This window comes from Salvelinus sp. IW2-2015, linkage group LG20 (assembly GCF_002910315.2).
Source record: "Salvelinus sp. IW2-2015 linkage group LG20, ASM291031v2, whole genome shotgun sequence".
NCBI lineage: Eukaryota > Metazoa > Chordata > Actinopteri > Salmoniformes > Salmonidae > Salvelinus > Salvelinus sp. IW2-2015.
The window spans coordinates 30,224,480-30,242,911 of NC_036860.1; the positions used below are offsets into that span (position 1 = coordinate 30,224,480).

The 18,432-nt window shown below is 41.9% G+C and overlaps 1 protein-coding gene across 1 annotated transcript in view; it reads left to right on the forward strand.

Annotated features, from left to right (window-relative positions):
• Window positions 1–15,421, forward strand: part of LOC111980406 (alpha-tectorin-like) — a 71,215-nt gene extending 55,794 nt beyond the window's left edge. Inside the window, 8 exon segments of the mRNA XM_070449727.1 lie at window positions 2,942–3,080; window positions 3,390–3,592; window positions 5,557–5,720; window positions 6,131–6,379; window positions 6,924–7,085; window positions 7,323–7,408; window positions 7,583–7,702; window positions 11,863–15,421. Of these exon segments, the coding sequence (XP_070305828.1) occupies window positions 2,942–3,080; window positions 3,390–3,592; window positions 5,557–5,720; window positions 6,131–6,379; window positions 6,924–7,085; window positions 7,323–7,408; window positions 7,583–7,702; window positions 11,863–11,966 (1,227 nt within the window). The 3' untranslated portion in view covers window positions 11,967–15,421.
• The last annotated feature ends 3,011 nt before the right edge of the window (window positions 15,422–18,432 follow it).

Genomic DNA, 18,432 nt, shown 5'->3' on the forward strand with positions numbered 1-18,432 from the left:
TGTTACTTGAACTCTGTGAAGCATTTATTTGCTCTACAATCTGAGATGCAGTTAACTCTAATGAACTTCAAGTTAATTGCAGCAGAGGTAACTCTGGGTCTTCCTTTTCTGTGGCGGTCCTCATAAGAGCCAGTTTCATCAACAGCGCTTGATGGTTTTTACGACTGCACTTGAAGAAACTTTCAAAGTTCTTGAAATGACTGACCTTCATGTCTTAAAGTAATGATGGACTGTCGTTTCTCTTTGCTTATTTGAGCTGTTCTTGCCATTATATGGTCTTTACCAAATAAGGCTACTGTATCTTCTGTATACCCCCCTACATTGTCAAAACACAACTTATTGGCTCAAACGAATTAAGAAGGAAAGAAATTCCACACATTTACTTTTAAGAAGGCACACATGTTAATTGAAATGCATTCCAAGTGGCTACCTCATGAAGCTGGTTGAAAGAATGCCAAGAGTGTGTAAAGCTGTCATCAAGGCAAAGGGTGGCTACTTTGAAGAATCTCGAATATAAAACATATTTTGATTTGTTTAACACTTTTTTGGTTACTACAGGATTCCATGTGTTATTTCATAGTTTTGATATCTTCACTATTATTCTACAATGTAGAAAGAAGTAAAAAATAAAGAAAAACCCTTGAATGGGTAGGCGTGGCCAAACTTTTGATTGGTACTATATATATATGTTTATAGAACGGGTGGGTCTAATCCTGAATGCTGATTGGTTAAAAGCCCATTTAAAATTCCAGCCGGTGTCTATTCCACAAGATACCACCGGCTAAATCTATGACGTTAAAATGCCTATTTACTTTGTTCCATCTGACTGTGCAATCCACTGTCTCATCAGCTCAGGCAGGGAAGTTATAAACTTGATCTCCACTGTAAAAAGCATCTAGTCATTATCTCACATTTCTTTTAGACTAACATTTAGTTTTCAACAGCGGAGATTTATATAAACCTTGCTGTCTGTCTCTCTGACATTTGCAACATTGTTTCAATATTCAAATGTGATCTTCAACTGTCCCATAGTAATGAACCTGTAAGAGTCGGGACGAGAGAGAGAGGCAGGCAGTGTTTTTCAGCCTGTCGAAATCATGAATGAGCTGGCATCATTTTATGGATATATACAAAGAAATGTCAATTGAAAAAAGGTCAAACGAAACGAAGTGCAGCTAGTTTGGAGTCTTTCCAGCTTCAGTTTGAAGTTATTGTGTTGTGCAGAGGCGAACTCCTCTGAACAACAGTGTCCTAAAGAGAGAGCACATTTTCTATGCCAGGCGAAATCGTGCCTCATTAGCTCATTGTCCAAATAAATGTGACTAGAAAACAGCTTAAACAAATGCAGCTACTGTTGTTATTCTGTCTGCATTGTTTGACGTGACTGTAAGTTAGCCGTAGTTGGCTAGCTAGCAAGCAACATTTAGAATGAACACCTGGGTCGCGTCCATAGATACAGAACAAAAAGACTGAATGACTGGGTCGCGTCTCTGGCAACCGAACCTATAGAACGAACAACCAGCTGGCTTGGGTAGCAACCCTAGATTTGTTTCGGGACTATATTTTGGGAATAACGTTTTTAATAAAAATATGTCAATCATTATTTAAACATGTTGGTAACCTGTTGTATATAAGTGATAATGCCCTCGATTCCTGTGTTTGGAGGATATATTGGCACGGTAACAACTGTGCCGAAAATATCCCACAAACACCGGCTTCTCGGGGATTATCACTTAAGTATACACTACATATATAATATATACAGTATATATTTCCTTTATTATTATTCTATATATTTTTGTTTCCTCTTGAGCCTGGGCCGAGTGGCCTCAGCCCCGGTAAGCCCCTGCCTTAATCTGGCCCTGCAAATATGTAAGTTCAAAACATTGTATGTTAAAAACACTGTTTATGTGTGGGTGTCCCTGACCTTGCCAACAGACAAAGAGTTATGAATGGATCAGTGGTTCACCAATCTGGGCTTTGATTGGCTCGGAAAAGTAAAAAGAGGTGGTGTGTAAAGAAACATGTTTAGTTTTGGTTTCTTTGGGACCATCAGGCGAAGTCCTAAAAACATATTTAGGGACGTCCCTCTGAACAAGCTGGGAACTAGACAAAAAACTCCAGAGGACCTTGACAGAACGTACTATGTTTTGAACACAGGAATGTTCTTTCAACGTTCCCACGAAACGTGTCTAGAACATCCATATCTTATATTCCGAGAACGTCACAACCATGTTCTATGTATGTTTGGTTCTGACGTTGATGGAATATTCTCCTAACCCTCAGAAAACAAGACACATGAATGTTCTTACAACGTTCCAATGAAAAGTGTCTACAACATTAATATTGAATATTCTGAGAACATGGTAACCATGTTCTGGGCAAGTTCRGTTTGACATTAAGGGAATGGTCTCTGGGAAACAGTCCTTGCACATCACTGGAAGATTCATATGAAAATATTAGGTAATGACCTAATGAGACTCTAAAGGGAACATTCTCCAAAGTTGTGGGAATTTTTTTTTGTTAGCTGGGAGGTGTGCGCAATTAAATTATGAGGTAGGACAGAAAACCAGCAGTACTCTGGACCTTGTAGGGTAAGATTTGAATACCCCTACTTTAAGGTAACATACAGAGTTCCGCAGGGGTAGGTCTGTTATTGTTCTTCCTACACATGCTACCAGACGGCGATGTAAAACACAAAACACGTTATGCAATGGTTATGGCTTTCATTGTTACGCAGATGATACACAGTTAACTGAGGTGTAGCTGTGGGGTCAATTAATTACTTGGGTGTGGATCCAAAACTTTGAGCATGCGTTGGTGTCCGTGGGGGAAATTTCAGGAAATTTGATTTATGTTTCTCTAAACTGAGCATCAGGCTATTCAAGAATGACAGTCAGTTCAGTTGTGTTCTCATGGGTGAGTGTTAGTGGTGTGACAGCTAACATTGTTCCTGGATCTGTCTTTAGCAGAATGGATCTACGACCCTTGCGCAGGAGAGATCTGCACCAACAACACGTGTGAGCAGGAGAACGGGGGAGACCTGTGTGGCTGCCCTGAGCTGCCCAACAACGCTGGTGGTGAGTGCGGGGGGGGGCAGAGTGGGGGAGTTGAGAGAAGGGGGTGAGCGAGGGGGGGGGGGGATTGATTGTTAGGGCTAGACAAGAATAGAGACAAATGTAGAAATGTTTTTTTTTTTATCTCAGTCATTTATTTATCCTACTCGGTCTCATTTTGATCAAATCTCTTACAAGAAATACCTGGGTTGTGTTCACTAGGCATGAAATGGAAGTAAACCGTTTGAACACGACTTAAGGCCAAGTCTAGAAACTGAATACTGGCTAGCTACAGTAATCTTATGATTCTCAAGCCCTGTGTTTTCCTGCAAGGTGAGGATGACATAATCCAGGCGGAGGTGACATGTAAGCACGCCCAGATGGAGGTGTCCATCTCCAAGTGTAAGCTCTTCCAGCTGGGCTTCGAGCGTGAGGACGTGAGGATCAACGACCAGTACTGCCCCGGCATTGAGGGAGAGGACTTCATCTCCTTTCACATCAACAACACCAAGGGCCATTGCGGCTCCATTGTACAGGTAATTAACCACAGATTCAGGGTCAGTGGATCATTTTAAAATTCTAACCTTTATCAATAGGGGTGTGATAATATATCTGTCCCTGTATCAGTGGTCTCCTTCCACATAAACAACACAAAGGAACAGTGTGGCTCTATCAGACAGGTAGCCACAGATCTATAGTCAGATTAGTCTACCTTTAATCAGAACTGTATCATTAGCGGGATGAAAAAATATCTGATCCTGGATTAGTGGTTAGAGTGCTACTTCCACCTACGGGTGGCGAACACATCTTAGTCTTGTGACTCAGGGCTAATAGAGCTCCATTTTCCTGGTGAGAAACTGCTATAATCCGTATAGCCAATAGGGTAGATCTGTCCTCCTACACTGCAAAAAAGTGAAATCTAAGTAAGCCTAAATATCTTATATTGAGTGATAAATCTCTTAAAATTTGTTTTTTTTTTCAAGTTTTTTCATGCTTATTTTAACCTAAAAAAGGCTTAATACAGGTAAAGGCTTAACACAGGTAAATTATCTGCTAATACAGGTAAATTATCTGCTAATGACATTAGATAACTTCTAAAATATATATATTTTTTTATCACTCAATAGAAGATACTCTACTTGACCAACATTATGTGGACACCTGCTTGCTGAACATCTCATTCCAAACTCATTAATATGGAGTTGGTCCCCCCTTTGCTGCTATAACAGCCTCCACTCTTCTGGGAAGGCGTTCCACTTGATGTTGGAACATTGCTGCGTGGACTTGCTTCCATTCAGCCATGAGCATTAGTGAGGTCGGTCACTAATGTTGGGCGATTAGGCATGGCTCGCAGCCGGCATTCCAATTCATCCCAAAGGTGTTCGATGGGGTTGAGGTCAGGGTTCTGTGCAGGCCAGTCAAGTTCTTCCACACCGATCTCGACAAACCATTTCTGTTAGGGCCTCGCTTTGTGCACGGGGGCATTGTCATGCTGAAACAGGAAAGGGCCTTCCACAAACTGTTGCCACAAAGTTGGAAGCACAGATTAATCTAGAATGTCATTGTATGCTGTAGCGTTAAGATTTACCTTCACTGGAACTAATGGGCCTAGCCCAAACCATGAAAAACAGCCCCAGACCATTATTCATCCTCCGCCAAACTTTACACTTGACACTATGCATTGGGGCAAGCAGCGTTCTCCTGGAATCAGCCAAACCCAGATTTGTCCGTCGGGACTGGCAGATGGTGAAGCGTGATTCATCACACCAGAGTCCTATAGAGGTGAGATTTACACCACTCCAGACAACGCGTGTCATTGCTCATGGTAATCTTAGGCTTGTGTACGGCTGCTTGGCCATGGAAACCCATTTCATGAAGCTCCCGACGAACAGTTCTTGTGCTGACGTTTCTTCCAGAGGTAGTTTGGAACGCGGTAGTGAGTGTTGCAACCGATGACAGACAATTTTTACACGCTACTTGCTTCAGCACTCGGCAGTCCCATTCTGTGAGCTTGTGTGGCCTACCACTTCGCGAGTAAGCCGTTGTTGCCCCTAAACGTTTCCACTTCACAATAACAGCACTTACAGTTAACCAGGGCAGCTCTAGCAGGGCAGAAGTTTGACAAACTGACTTGTTGGAAAGATGGCATCCTATGACYGTGCCACGTTGAAAATCACTGAGCTCTTCAGTAAGGGCATTCTACGACCAATGTTTTCTATGAAGATTGCATGGCTGTGTGCTCGATTTTATACACCTGTCAGCAACTGGTGTGGCTGAAATAACCGAATCCACTAATTTGAAGGGGTGTCCACATACTTTTGTATATACGGTGTATTTAGGCTTGCTTAGATTTCACTTTTTGCAGTGTATCCAAATTGCCAGTAGGGCTCCATGTTACTAGTGAAATCTCTTCCCAGATCAATAGTCATACTATACCTACTGTAATGATGGTTATTGTCTGGAATTTCTATCTTCAAATTATATTAATATTTTCTACCAGTCCAACGGCACACACATCATGTACAAGAACACGGTGTGGATTGAGAGTGTGAACAACACAGGCAACATCATCACCAGGGACAAGACAATCAACGTGGAGTTTACCTGCGCCTACGAGCTAGACATCAAGATATCCTTGGAGACTGTGCTCAAGCCCATGCTCAGGTTAGAGGACCTTCTTTTTCTCAACACTAGGGTTGCAAAATTCCCAGGTTTTCCAGAAATCCCAATTGTAAGATTCCCAGATTCAGAAGGGAATTAGCAGGAAATCTAGAATACTTGAATAAGGTTTTCTGGGAAACCTGGGAATTTTGGGAAAGTTAACAGAATTTTGCAACCCTACATGATGAAATGTAGTCTGAAATATGCATTTATTTTGGTTTTATATCTATACATTTATGTGAACGATAGATATACAGTATGTGCCATGTCACATTGGACAAGGAGACAAGAGATTGCACACAACCAATGTTTTCCATTCCCTGACGTCCCTCTCTCCATCTCCCCCCCACCTTATCTCTCTCTCTCTCTCTCCCAACCTCCCTCTCGCTTTCTCTCTCTGTCCCTCTCTCCAGTGTTATCAACCTCACCCTCCCCACCCAGGAAGGAAACTTCATCACTAAGATGGCGCTGTACAAGAACTCCTCATACCGCCAGCCGTACCGCGAGGGCGAGGTGGTCCTGAGCACAGGGGACGTCATCTTCGTGGGGGTGTTTGTGGAGGGGGCCGACGAGGATCAGCTCATCCTCATCGTCAATATGTGCTGGGCCACGCCGTCCCGCTACAGCAACGACCACCTCCGCTACGTCCTCATAGAGAGAGGGTAGGCTCAACACCTACAGCCAAAACAGCACCCTATCCATTATTAGGCTCGGGAAATTATTGCAACTTTCCCAATGTAATGGGTGCGTGCTGGTGGCAGGGAAGTCAGGCGCAGGAGAGTGAACTTGGTATAAACGGAGCAGTTTAATAAATACAAAAAACCTCAGAAAACCAATATATACAAAAAACGATATAAAAGGGTACAAAACCCGTCGCACACCAGAACATGACTTGCACAAAACATACAACAAACAATCACCGACAAAGACATGAGGGGAAACAGAGGGTTAAATACACAACATGTAATTGATGGGATTGAAACCAGGTGTGATGGAAGATGAGACAAAACCAATGGAAAATGGATCAGCGATGGCTAGAAGGTCGGTGACGTCGACCGCCGAACACCGCCCGAACAAGGAGAGGGACCAACTTCGGCGGAAGTCGTGACACCCAAAGTTCCCAGGTTTTCCAGAAATCCTGGCTGTAGGATACTGTAAGACAACAAAGGAAAGGACCACACTAACTTCTCCTTCTCTGTTCCAAAGTTGTCCCAACGTCAAGGACAACACCATCGGCATGGCTGAGAACGGGGTGTCCCTCACCTGTCGCTTCCACGTCACCGTCTTCAAGTTCATCGGGGACTACAGTGCGGTCCACCTCCACTGTGACGTGTCACTGTGTGACCACGAGACCAATGCCTGCAAAGTGGTGAGGAGATCCTGAACGCTGCACACTGAACATGGTGGTGACCACTGAACACAGGTTCATATTACATCAGGAACTACTTTAATCTGTCCAGGAAACTGTCCCAAAGTGTTAATACAATGGCTAAGCTTACAATGGCTACGTTATTCCACCTTATCGTGTGTGTGTGTGTGTGTGTGTGTGTGTGTGTGTGTGTGTGTGTGTGTGTGTGTGTGTGTGTGTGTGTGTGTGTGGTGTAGAACCTGTCCCAACAACAGGAGAATGTACTCAGACTACAGCGATCACAAGGAGCAGATCCTCACTGTAGGACCCATCAGAAGGCGAGGTACACATCAGTGTTGCCCTAGTGTGTGTATGTGATACAGACACGTTACCTTAATGTATGAGTGTGTGTATTGTCTGTGTCTGATGTCCAACTGCAACATCTGCATGCATTATGTTTGTGTAAATACTAGTATGTGTGTGATTGAATAATTTTGTGTTTATGTGTGCATATTAGAGTCGGACTGGTGTGAGGTGGGTAACGGAGGCTGTGAGCAGATCTGCACCAGTAAAGGGATGGGAGCTATGTGTAGCTGTGTGACTGGGATGCTGCAGATGGATGGCAAGAGCTGTCGAGGTAAACACACATCATCCTCTCACATCTATACAGTGCTAATAAATAATATGGGTCATTCTACGAATACTGCCTTTAAGGTAGTGTAATTGTTAAAAATACATTTATTTCACCTAATTGTACCATTCTGTCATAAAGAGCAACTTCATAACAAACATGTTTCCCATCTCAATAGGTTCAATGAAGAAAAATTACMATAACAGTGACTAGGGTTGCAAAATTCCGTTAACTGTCCAAAAATTCCCYGGTTTTARAGAAATCCCYGTTGGAAGATTATCYGAATCAGAWGGGAATAAGCAAGAAAAATGTAATCCTCAAATCAGGATTTCAGCATAATCTGGGAATTTGGCAAAGAAAAAAGGAAGTACAATGTACGAGAGTTGGGGTCAATTAAATTTCAATAGACTGAATTSAAAATGTATTGATCCCACGCACTGTACAGTGGGCACATACTCAGTCTTAATTTTGAAGGTACTTACAGTGCCTTCAGAAAGTATGCACACCCCTTGACTTTTTCAAATTTTTATTGTTACAGCCTGAATTAAAAATGTTTTAAATTGAGAGTTTGTGTCACACAACACCCCATAATGTCKAAATGAAAAGCTGAATAATAACTCCTTGTTATGGCAAGGTTAAATAAGTTCCGGAGTAAAAATGTGCTTAACAAGTCACATAATAAGTTGTATGGACTCACTCTGTGTGCAATAATAGTGTTTAACATTATTTTTGAACGTATCATAACAATGGCTGGAAAAGAGCAAATGGAAGGGAAACCATGTATTTGATACCATTCCACTCAGCCCAGTCAAAACTGTTCGCTGCTCTGGCACCCCAATGGTGGAACAAACTCCCTCACGACGCCAGGTCAGCGGAGTCAATCACCACCTTCCGGAGACACCTGAAACCCCACCTCTTTAAGGAATACCTAGGATAGGATAAAGTAATCCCTCTAACCCCCCCCCCCCCCCCCCCCCCCCCCCCCCCCCCCCCCCCCCCCTTAAAAGAGTTAGATGCACTATTGTAAAGTGGTTGTTCCACTGGATATCATAAGGTGAATGCACCAATTTGTAAGTCGCTCTGGATAAGAGCGTCTGCTAAATGACTTAAATGTAAAATGTAAATGTCATTCCACTCCAGCCAATACCACAAGCCCGTCCTCCTCAATTAAGGTGCCACCAACCATCTGTGACACATACAATTATCTGTAAGATCCCTCAGTCGAGCAGTGAATTTCAAACACAGATTCAACCACAAAGACCAGGGAGGTTTTCCACTGCCTCGCAAAGAAGTGCACCTATTAGTAGGTGGGTAAAAAAAAGCAGACATTGAATATCCCTTTGAGCATGGTGAAGTTTTAATTACACTTTGGATGGTGTATCGATACACCCAGTCACTACAAAGATACAGGCGTCCTTCCTAACTCGGATGCCAGAGAGGATGGAAACCAACCACTCACGGAGTTCACCATTAGGCCATTTGGGGACTTTAAAACAGTTGAATGTCTGTGATAGGAGAAAACTGACCCAACAACATTGTAGTTACTCCACATTACTAACCTAATTGACAAAGGGAAAAGAAGGAAACCTGTACAGAATAAAATATTCCAAAACAATCATGCTGTTTGCAACAAGGCACTAAGCTAGTACTGCAAAAAAATGTGGCAAAGCAATTTACTTTTTGTTCCGAATACAAAGTGTTATGTTCGGGGCAAATCCATTACAACACATTACTGAGTACTACTCTCCATATTTTCAAGCATAGTGGTGGCTGTATCATGTTATGGGTGTGCTTGTAATCATTAAGGACTGGGTAGTTTTTTCCAGGATAAAAAAGAAACGTAATGCCAAGCGTCGGCTGGAGTGGTGCTAAGCACAAGCAAATTTATAGAGCAAAACCTGGTTCAGTCTGCTTTGGTATTTGGTATTTTATTAGGATCTCCATCGGCTGTTGCGAAAGCAGCAGCTACTCTTCCTGGGGTCCACACAGAACATGAAACACGACATAATACAGAACATTAATAAACAAGAACAGCTCCCCGACACTGGAAGATGAATTCACCTTTCAGCAGAACAATAGCCTAAAACACAAGGCCAAATATGCTGTACACTGGAGTTGCTCACCAACAGGACATTGAATGTTCCTGATTGGCCTAGTTAGTTTAGACTTAAATCAGCTTGAAAATCTATGGCAAGACTTGAAAATGGCTGTCTAGAGATGATTAAAAACCAACTTGAAGAATTAAAAAAATAATAACGTGCAAATATTGTACAATCCAGGTGTGCAGAGCTCTTACAGACTTACCCAGAAAAACTCACAGATGTAATCGCTGCCAAAGTTGATTCTAACATATATTGCCTCAGGAGTGTGTTGACTTCATGTGGCCCATGCCGCCCATCTCATGGTTTACAACTCACTAAACCATAGCTACAAGAAAAGTAGGGGATAGTGCAGTATTATCTCCTAATTATAGAATAGAGATTCCCTGTTACAAAGACAACCAGTTCACGACTTGGAGGAGCATTCCCTTTCTGATCAGAGATGTGTTAGAAAGTTACATTTTACAGTATTTTTAAAATATTGTTTTCCAGTATTTATAGTACTTTTTCCACTGGTATTAACTTGTTATTTACTAGGAAATGATGTGGTATCAATGGTACTTTCTTGTTCTTGGGTCGTACCACAAAATGATTGCCTTTTGCGTCCCTTTGATATTTTAAGAAGAAATTGTGCACCATTATTTACTTTTAAAAGCCTGTTATATTCAGTGAAGTGCCCTTTAATATAGACCACATGGAGAATTCAATGAATCCATTTTTAATATGGATAAAGACTTCCTAAAGTTCCAAAATCCAGCATTTTCTCAGTTCACCCTCTATGACATCCTGGAAGATTTTAATCCACTTAAGCCCTGCATTTCTCAAAATTGTCACAATGATTGTAAAGCCCTAGTTATGTCACGTTCCTGACCTGTTTTCTGTTAGTTTTGTATGTGTTAGTTGGTCAGGACGTGAGTTTGGGTGGGCAGTCTATGTTTTCTGTTTCTATGTTGGTTTAAAGGGTGACCTGATATGGCTCTCAATTAGAGGCAGGTGGTTGTCATTTCCTCTGATTGAGAGTCATATTAAGGTAGGTGTTTTCACACTGTTTGTTGTGGGTGGTTGTCTCCTGTGTCTGTGTCTATGTTGCACCATACGGGACTGTTTTCGGTTTGTTTGTTCGGTTCGTTTTATGTAGTCATTTTTCCTGTTTGTGCGTTCTTCGAGTTACATGTAAGTTCTTACGTTCAGGTTTGTCTACATCGTTTATTGTTTTGTTAGTCAAGTATAGTTTGTTTTCGTCTTGTTTAAATAAATATCATGTCATATCACAACGCTGCGCCTTGGTCGACTCACTACTCCTCCTCTTCGTATGAAGAGGAGGAGGAACACCGTTACAAGTTATTTTGTTGCTTTAGCAAAGTCATTTCTAAAAATGTCATTAGTAATTCATTTGAAGGTAAAACACTGACCCTTATTTTAAGGTCAACCCTGTTTCATGTACTCTTGTTTTTAATATGGTGAAACTATTCCTTTGAAAAAAACTATTCTAAAGAAAGAGTGAACATCTAATAGTCAAATCATACCAGAAAAGCAGGTGAGCTGGTTCTAGTCTTAAAAAAGAATAATTATGAAGTTTGCATTCAATTGCCCCGCTCTGTTGCACACAAGCGTCCATTTCCACAAGGGGATTTATGGTTGATTTCAGATAAAATCGTCAACCCTGTTACTTTATTTGGCACTTACTGTACTATAGTCTTTTTTTTCTCTTTAAAAAAAAAAGTTGAACATGATTATAGAATGTTAAAATTAGGTGAAATTAAAAGTAATTTTTCACCAAATTGGTGGAACGACCCACTTATACAACACAATTGGTAACTACTTGTTAATCAAATACAAGATTAATACAAATCAATCTTCAAGAAACAAGCACGTAAATCATTAATACTGTATTGTTACCATTTTACCGTCTACTTTTTAAGTAATGCCTGGTTATTTCGGAATCATAATGTAAAGTACCACCAAAATGTTTTATTTGATACCAAAACCACCGGGGTTCTCTTCTTTCTCATCTGACCTTCTATTCTACCCTTCATAAGATTCTATTTTTTTATTCCCTCCATGCAGCTGTCAGCTCCAGCGTTGACCTTCGACCCCTTGTTTTCCCTCTGGCTCTTAGCACCGTGGTCTCCGTGCTCCTCACTCACACACACAATTCCCTCTTCTCCTAACCCTGGGCGGACAGTCAGAGAGAGAGAGGAGGGAGGGAGAGAGAGACAGATGAAGAGGAGAGCAGTATAACACGAAAAAAACAGCAAACCAGAGGAGAGCAGACATCTACACGTCCTACTTACTGTCACAGAGACTGCCACAGCAACCAATCACAGGGCAGAGAAGCACTGCCCACCCGTTGCACTAAACAAAAACAACAACAACTCACAAGACTGGGGCACTGGATCACAATGGAAAAAGCCCTCCAAAAGAGTTTCTCTATTCACGTATACTTTAGCTAGACAGCAAAAAGTCGGTATATTTCATTTAACAAACAGCATAGTGAGTTAGTACTAGATACAGTGTTTTTTTTATGAGAGGTGAGGGCATAGTTTGCACTACATTTATCTTTGATAGCAAAGCTTGGTTGCTAAAARGTTTTTAAAATAATTGTATCATTATTTATGTGTGAAGTCAGAGGCTGTGTATGTGAATCGATTACCTGTTCCCTTCTCAACCCCTAATCCCCTACTCTGAAACTACAGTATGAGTCTCAGTAACATACAAAGTAATGCTCTGGTGCAGTGGTTCCCAAACTTTTTATAGTCCCGTACCCCTTCAAACATTCAACCTCCAGCTGTGTACCCCCTCTAGCACCAAGGTCAGCACACTCTCAAATGTTGTTTTTTGCCATCATTGTAAGCCTGCCACACACACATTATATGATACATTTATTAAACATAAGAATGAGTGTGAGTTTGTCACAACCCGGCTTGTGGGAAGTGACAAAGAGCTCTGATAGGACTATGGCACAAATAATAATATAATAAAAATCAATAATTTTGCTCTTTATTTAGCCATAAATTATAAAACTTTATTTGTTCATCAAAAATGTTGAATAACTCACCACAGGTTAATGAGAAGGGTGTGCTTGAAAGGATGCACATAACTCTGCAATGTTGGGTTGTATTGGAGAGAGTCTCAGCCTTCACTAATTTTCCACACACAGTCTGTGCCTGTATTTAGTTTTCATGCTAGTGAGGGCCGAGAATTCCCTCTCACATAGGTACGTGGTTGCAAAGGGCATCAGTGTCTTAACAGTGCGATTTGCCAAGGCAGGATACTCTGAGCGCAGCCCAATCCAGAAATCTGGCAGTGGCTTCTGATTTAAATTCAATTTTCACAGAACCGCTTGTTGCAATTTCGATGAGGCTCTCTTGTTCAGATATCGGCAGGTGGACTGGAAGCAGGGCATGAAAGGGATAACGAATCCAGTTGTTTGTGTCATCCGTTTTGGGAAAGTACCTGCATAACTGCGTGCCCAACTCACTCAGGTGCTTCGCTATATCATATTTGACAATGTCCGTAAGCTTGAGTTCATTTGCACACAAAAAATCATACAATGATGGAAAGACCTGTGTGTTGTCCTTGTTAATGCAGACAGAGAAGAGCTCCAACTTCTTAATCATAGCCTCAATTTTGTCCCGCACATTGAATATAGTTGCAGAGAGTCCCTGTAATCCTAGATTCAGATCATTCAGGCGAAAAAAAACATCACCCAGATAGGCCAGTCATGTAAGAAACTCGTCATCATGCAAGCGMTCAGACAAGTGAAAATTCAAAAAAACTTGTCAATACATTGCCCCTTGATAACCAGCACATTTCTGTATGTTGTAAAAGCGTTACATGGTTGCTGCCCATATCATTGCATAGTGCAGAAAATACACGAGAGTTCAGGGGCCTTGCTTTAACAAAGTTAACCATTTTCACTGTAGTGTCCAAAACGTCTTTCAAGCTGTCAGGCATTCCCTTTGCACCAAGAGCCTCTCGTTGGATGCTGCAGTGTACCCAAGTGGCGTCGGGAGCAACTGCTTGCACGCAAGTTACCACTCCACTATGTTTCCCTGTCATGGCGTTTGTGCCATCAGTACAGATACGAACACATCTTGACCACCAAAGTCCATTTGATGTCACAAAGCTGTCCATATATCCTCTACTGTTGTCCTGGTTTCCAGTGGTTTGCGGAAGAGGATGTCTTCCTTAATTGACCCCCCATAAACGTAACGGACATATACCAGGTGCTGTGCCAGGCCCGCCATGTCTGTTGACTCATCCAGCTGTAATGCATAGAATTCACTGGCTTGTATGCGAAGCAGTAATTGTTTCAAAACATCTCCTGCCATGTCACTGATGCGTCATGAAACGGTGTTGTTTGATGAAGGCATTGTCTGTATAGTTTTTTTGGCCTTTTCCCCCAGCATTGTCCCAGCCATGACCATGGCAGCAGGAAGAATTAAGTCCTCCACAATAGTATGGGGCTTGCCTGTCCTAGCCACTCGGTAGCTCACCATATAAGACGCTTCTAGCCCCTTCTTATTAATGGTATCTGTTGCTTTATACATGTCTTACTACTCGAAAGTCGTCTTTGTTCTCGCTCAAAAAACTCCTGTGGCTTATTTTTCAAATTGTCATGTTTAGTTTCTAAATGTCTGCGCAAGAGTGAAGGTTTCCCGCGAGAGAGTAACGGTTAATGTGATTGGATGTTAATTATTTGATTAGGCTACCTGTATTTTACATTGTGTTGTTATTTCGCTGAACACGAGATGGTTTAATATTATTTTTGGCAGTAAATCGAGGCTACTCAGATGAGAAAAAAAACTCACTCAAATGTATACCCCCGTTGGAAAATATAAATGTACTGTTTGAAAATGTGAAGATTTTTTTTATTTTTAATGTGAATCACATTTTTATTTGGCGTACCCCCGKCGTCACTGCACGTACCCCTGTACGCTCACCCTAGTTTGGGAATAACTGCTGTGGTGGATGTGTCTTGAATACCAAAGTGTTTGGTCATGTCCCACTGACATTTTACGTGCCTACTTCATGGCACATGTGCCAGTCTCAATCGGAAACAGTTCTAAAATAKCTCATGTTTCAAATGATGCTTTCAGACACATTTGATTGAAAGAATAATAATATTGTGAAGGTGAAATTCATTCTCAAAAATGTATTTTGGTTWAAAAAAATCACAACATTAATTTTCTAAAGACCGATGTAGAACTGTCCAGACCGATATCAGTATGAGCTAAATATCAAAGTGACCTGGGTCAAATTAAAAAATTGTTTTTATTTATTTTACCTTTATTTAACTAGGCAAGTCAGTTAAGAACAAATTCTTATCTTCAAATTATCGTATCTTCAAATGTGCCTACCTATGCTGTTCTCAGCACGTGAACAGGTGATYTTTTTGTACAATGAATGACACAGAAGGAACCTCACCCCACTCCATATAGCTAGCAATAACAATTTCCTTTTAGAAAATATCAGAGTATTTCATAACATTTTCATTATGTACAAATGTACATATTGTTAATACAGGCTTTTTAAAGTATATTGTATGAATTTCAAATGGCCTTTAAATGTTGAGTTTGGATAATTAAGCAACCCAAAAAGGCAGCAAGACAAGAGAGGCAACCATCCCATTTTAGAGAAGCAGTACCATTTCCATAATAAAATGAATGGTTCTCATAATTACCATTGTGTCTCTTATGTCAATGTTTCTTAATTTGCTCCTACGTGCATTAATGCTTCAATGATTTTATAAAACCATAAACTCAGGGCCTCGGGGCCTCCCGAGTGGTTCACTGTAGTCACTGTAACGCGGTGCTAGAGGCGTCACTACAGACCTGAGTTCGATCCCGGGTTGTATCACAACCGGCCATGATCYGGAGTCCCATAGGGTGGCACACAATTGGCCAAGCGTCGTCCAGGTTAGGGGAGGGTTTGGCTGGGGGGCTTTACTTGGCTCATCGCGCTCTAGCAACTCCTTGGCGGGCCGGGCACCTGCAGGTTGACCTTGGTCTTCAGTTGAATGGTGGTTTGGCGGGTCATGTTTCGGAGAACACATGACTTGACCTTCGCCTACGGAGCCTGTTGGGGAGTTGCAGCYATGAGACAAGATCGAAATTGGGGAGAAAAGGGGGTAAAACACAGTTGGTGTAACGGCAGATTACGAAGAGGAGGTGTAGCAGGGATCGGACCAAAGCGCAGCGTGGTTAGTGTTCATCATGACTTTAATTAAGACAATAAACGTGAACACTACAAAATACGAAAACAATAAATGTGAAAAACCGAAACAGTCCTATCTGGTGCATAGACACAAAGACAGAAGARAACCACCCACAAACCCCAACACAAAACAGGCTACCTAAATATGGTTCCCAATCAGAGACAATGACTAACACCTGCCTCTGATTGAGAACCATATCAGGCCAAACATAGAAACGTGAAAACTAGACACACAACATAGAATGCCCACTCAGCTCACGTCCTGACCAACACTAAAACAAAGAAAACACAAAAGAACTATGGTCAGAACGTGACAGTTGGAAAAAAATATTTCAACAAATATACAGAAACTCAATTAATTATATGGTTAACATTTGTGAAAGAGCTACAAATGTTATTATGCTTACCAGTAATTTGACTTTGTACAGGTGAATGATAAATAGGCACGAAATTCTACATGTGAGCGTGTGCAGGACATGGGTATCTCGTCGCCAAAACTACCGTGTGATGGGCGGGTCTAAAAGACATTTAACATTTGTTTTTACTGGAGATCAGAAGTGTCCGGTGAGAGAGAAAGGTAGGTTGATGTTGCCAGGATCAGAGTAGTACAGAGGGTGTATTATGCTGAGACAGTGAAGACCCCAAATGATTACTATTATATACACTGCTCAAAAAAATAAAGGGAACACTTAAACAACACAATGTAACTCCAAGTCAATCACACTTCTGTGAAATCAAACTGTCCACTTAGGAAGCAACACTGATTGACAATAAATTTCACATGCTGTTGTGCAAATGGAATAGACAAAAGGTGGAAATTATAGGCAATTAGCAAGACACCCCCAATAAAGGAGTGGTTCTGCAGGTGGTGACCACAGACCACTTCTCAGTTCCTATGCTTCCTGGCTGATGTTTTGGTCACTTTTGAATGCTGGCGGTGCTTTCACTCTAGTGGTAGCATGAGACGGAGTCTACAACCCACACAAGTGGCTCAGGTAGTGCAGCTCATCCAGGATGGCACATCAATGCGAGCTGTGGCAAGAAGGTTTGCTGTGTGTGTCAGCGTAGTGTCCAGAGCATGGAGGCGCTACCAGGAGACAGGCCAGTACATCAGGAGACGTGGAGGAGGCCGTAGGAGGGCAACAACCCAGCAGCAGGACCGCCTTTGTGCAAGGAGGAGCAGGTGGAGCACTGCCAGAGCCCTGCAAAATGACCTCCAGCAGGCCACAAATGTGCATGTGTCTGCTCAAACGGTCAGAAACAGACTCCATGAGGGTGGTATGAGGGCCCGARGTCCACAGGTGGGGGTTGTGCTTACAGCCCAACACCGTGCAGGACGTTTTGCATTTGCCAGAGAACACCAAGATTGGCAAATTCGCCACTGGCGCCCTGTGCTCTTCACAGATGAAAGCAGGTTCACACTGAGCACATGAGCACATGTGACAGACGTGACAGAGTCTGGAGACGCCGTGGAGAACGTTCTGCTGCCTGCAACATCCTCCAGCATGACCGGTTTGGCGGTGGGTCAGTCATGGTGTGGGGTGGCATTTCTTTGGGGGGCCGCACAGCCCCCCATGTGCTCGCCAGAGGTAGCCTGACTGCCATTAGGTACCGAGATGAGATCCTCAGACSCCTTGTGAAATGGAACGTAAATCACCGAAAATAGATGTTGTGGTGGCAGTTGCAGAGAAGTACTGCAGAGGGCTTCAAGGTGTGTTGAACAAGAGTGTCCTGTCCTCCTTGTGTAGGATCAGATAGGACCAAGTAGTGGAATAGTGGTGATGTTTTAATGGCTGTAGCGTTAGTTGGTAGGCAATTTTTCTTCCCTTTTCACCGTCCTTTTCCCCTTCCCTTTTGTGCCACAAAGRGTAATGAATTCACACTCCAGGTCCCGGTTTCCCAAAAGCATCTTAAGGCTAAGTTCATCGTTAGAACCTTTGTAGGAGCATCGTTAAATCTCCGAGCTGTTTCCCAAAACCACCTTTATTAATGTTGTACTTGAAAACGCTAGTAGGCCTAATCTAATGCCTGCCTCTAGGGATTGGCAAAAATTACAAAATACAATTACAAAATACAAGCACAAAATACCATAAAGATCAATGTATTGACTTAAAATACATGCCTTTTGTATTTTAAAATACAAAAATACATTAGCATGTAGCCAGCCCGGACATCAACAACATTCTCAGTAAAGGTTAAGTCTGCTAAATGACCAAAATACAAATGTGTACATGTGAAAATGAACATACCAAAATAAACAGCAAAGCACACAGGGTTATTGGCCTTGTTTCAGGGCAGAGCTCATCAGAGTAATATTCAGCATGCTTTGCAATTGTCAATTTTTACACTGAACAAAAATATGAACGCAACATGTKAAATCTTGGTCCCATGTTTTATGAGCTGAAATAAAAGATCTCA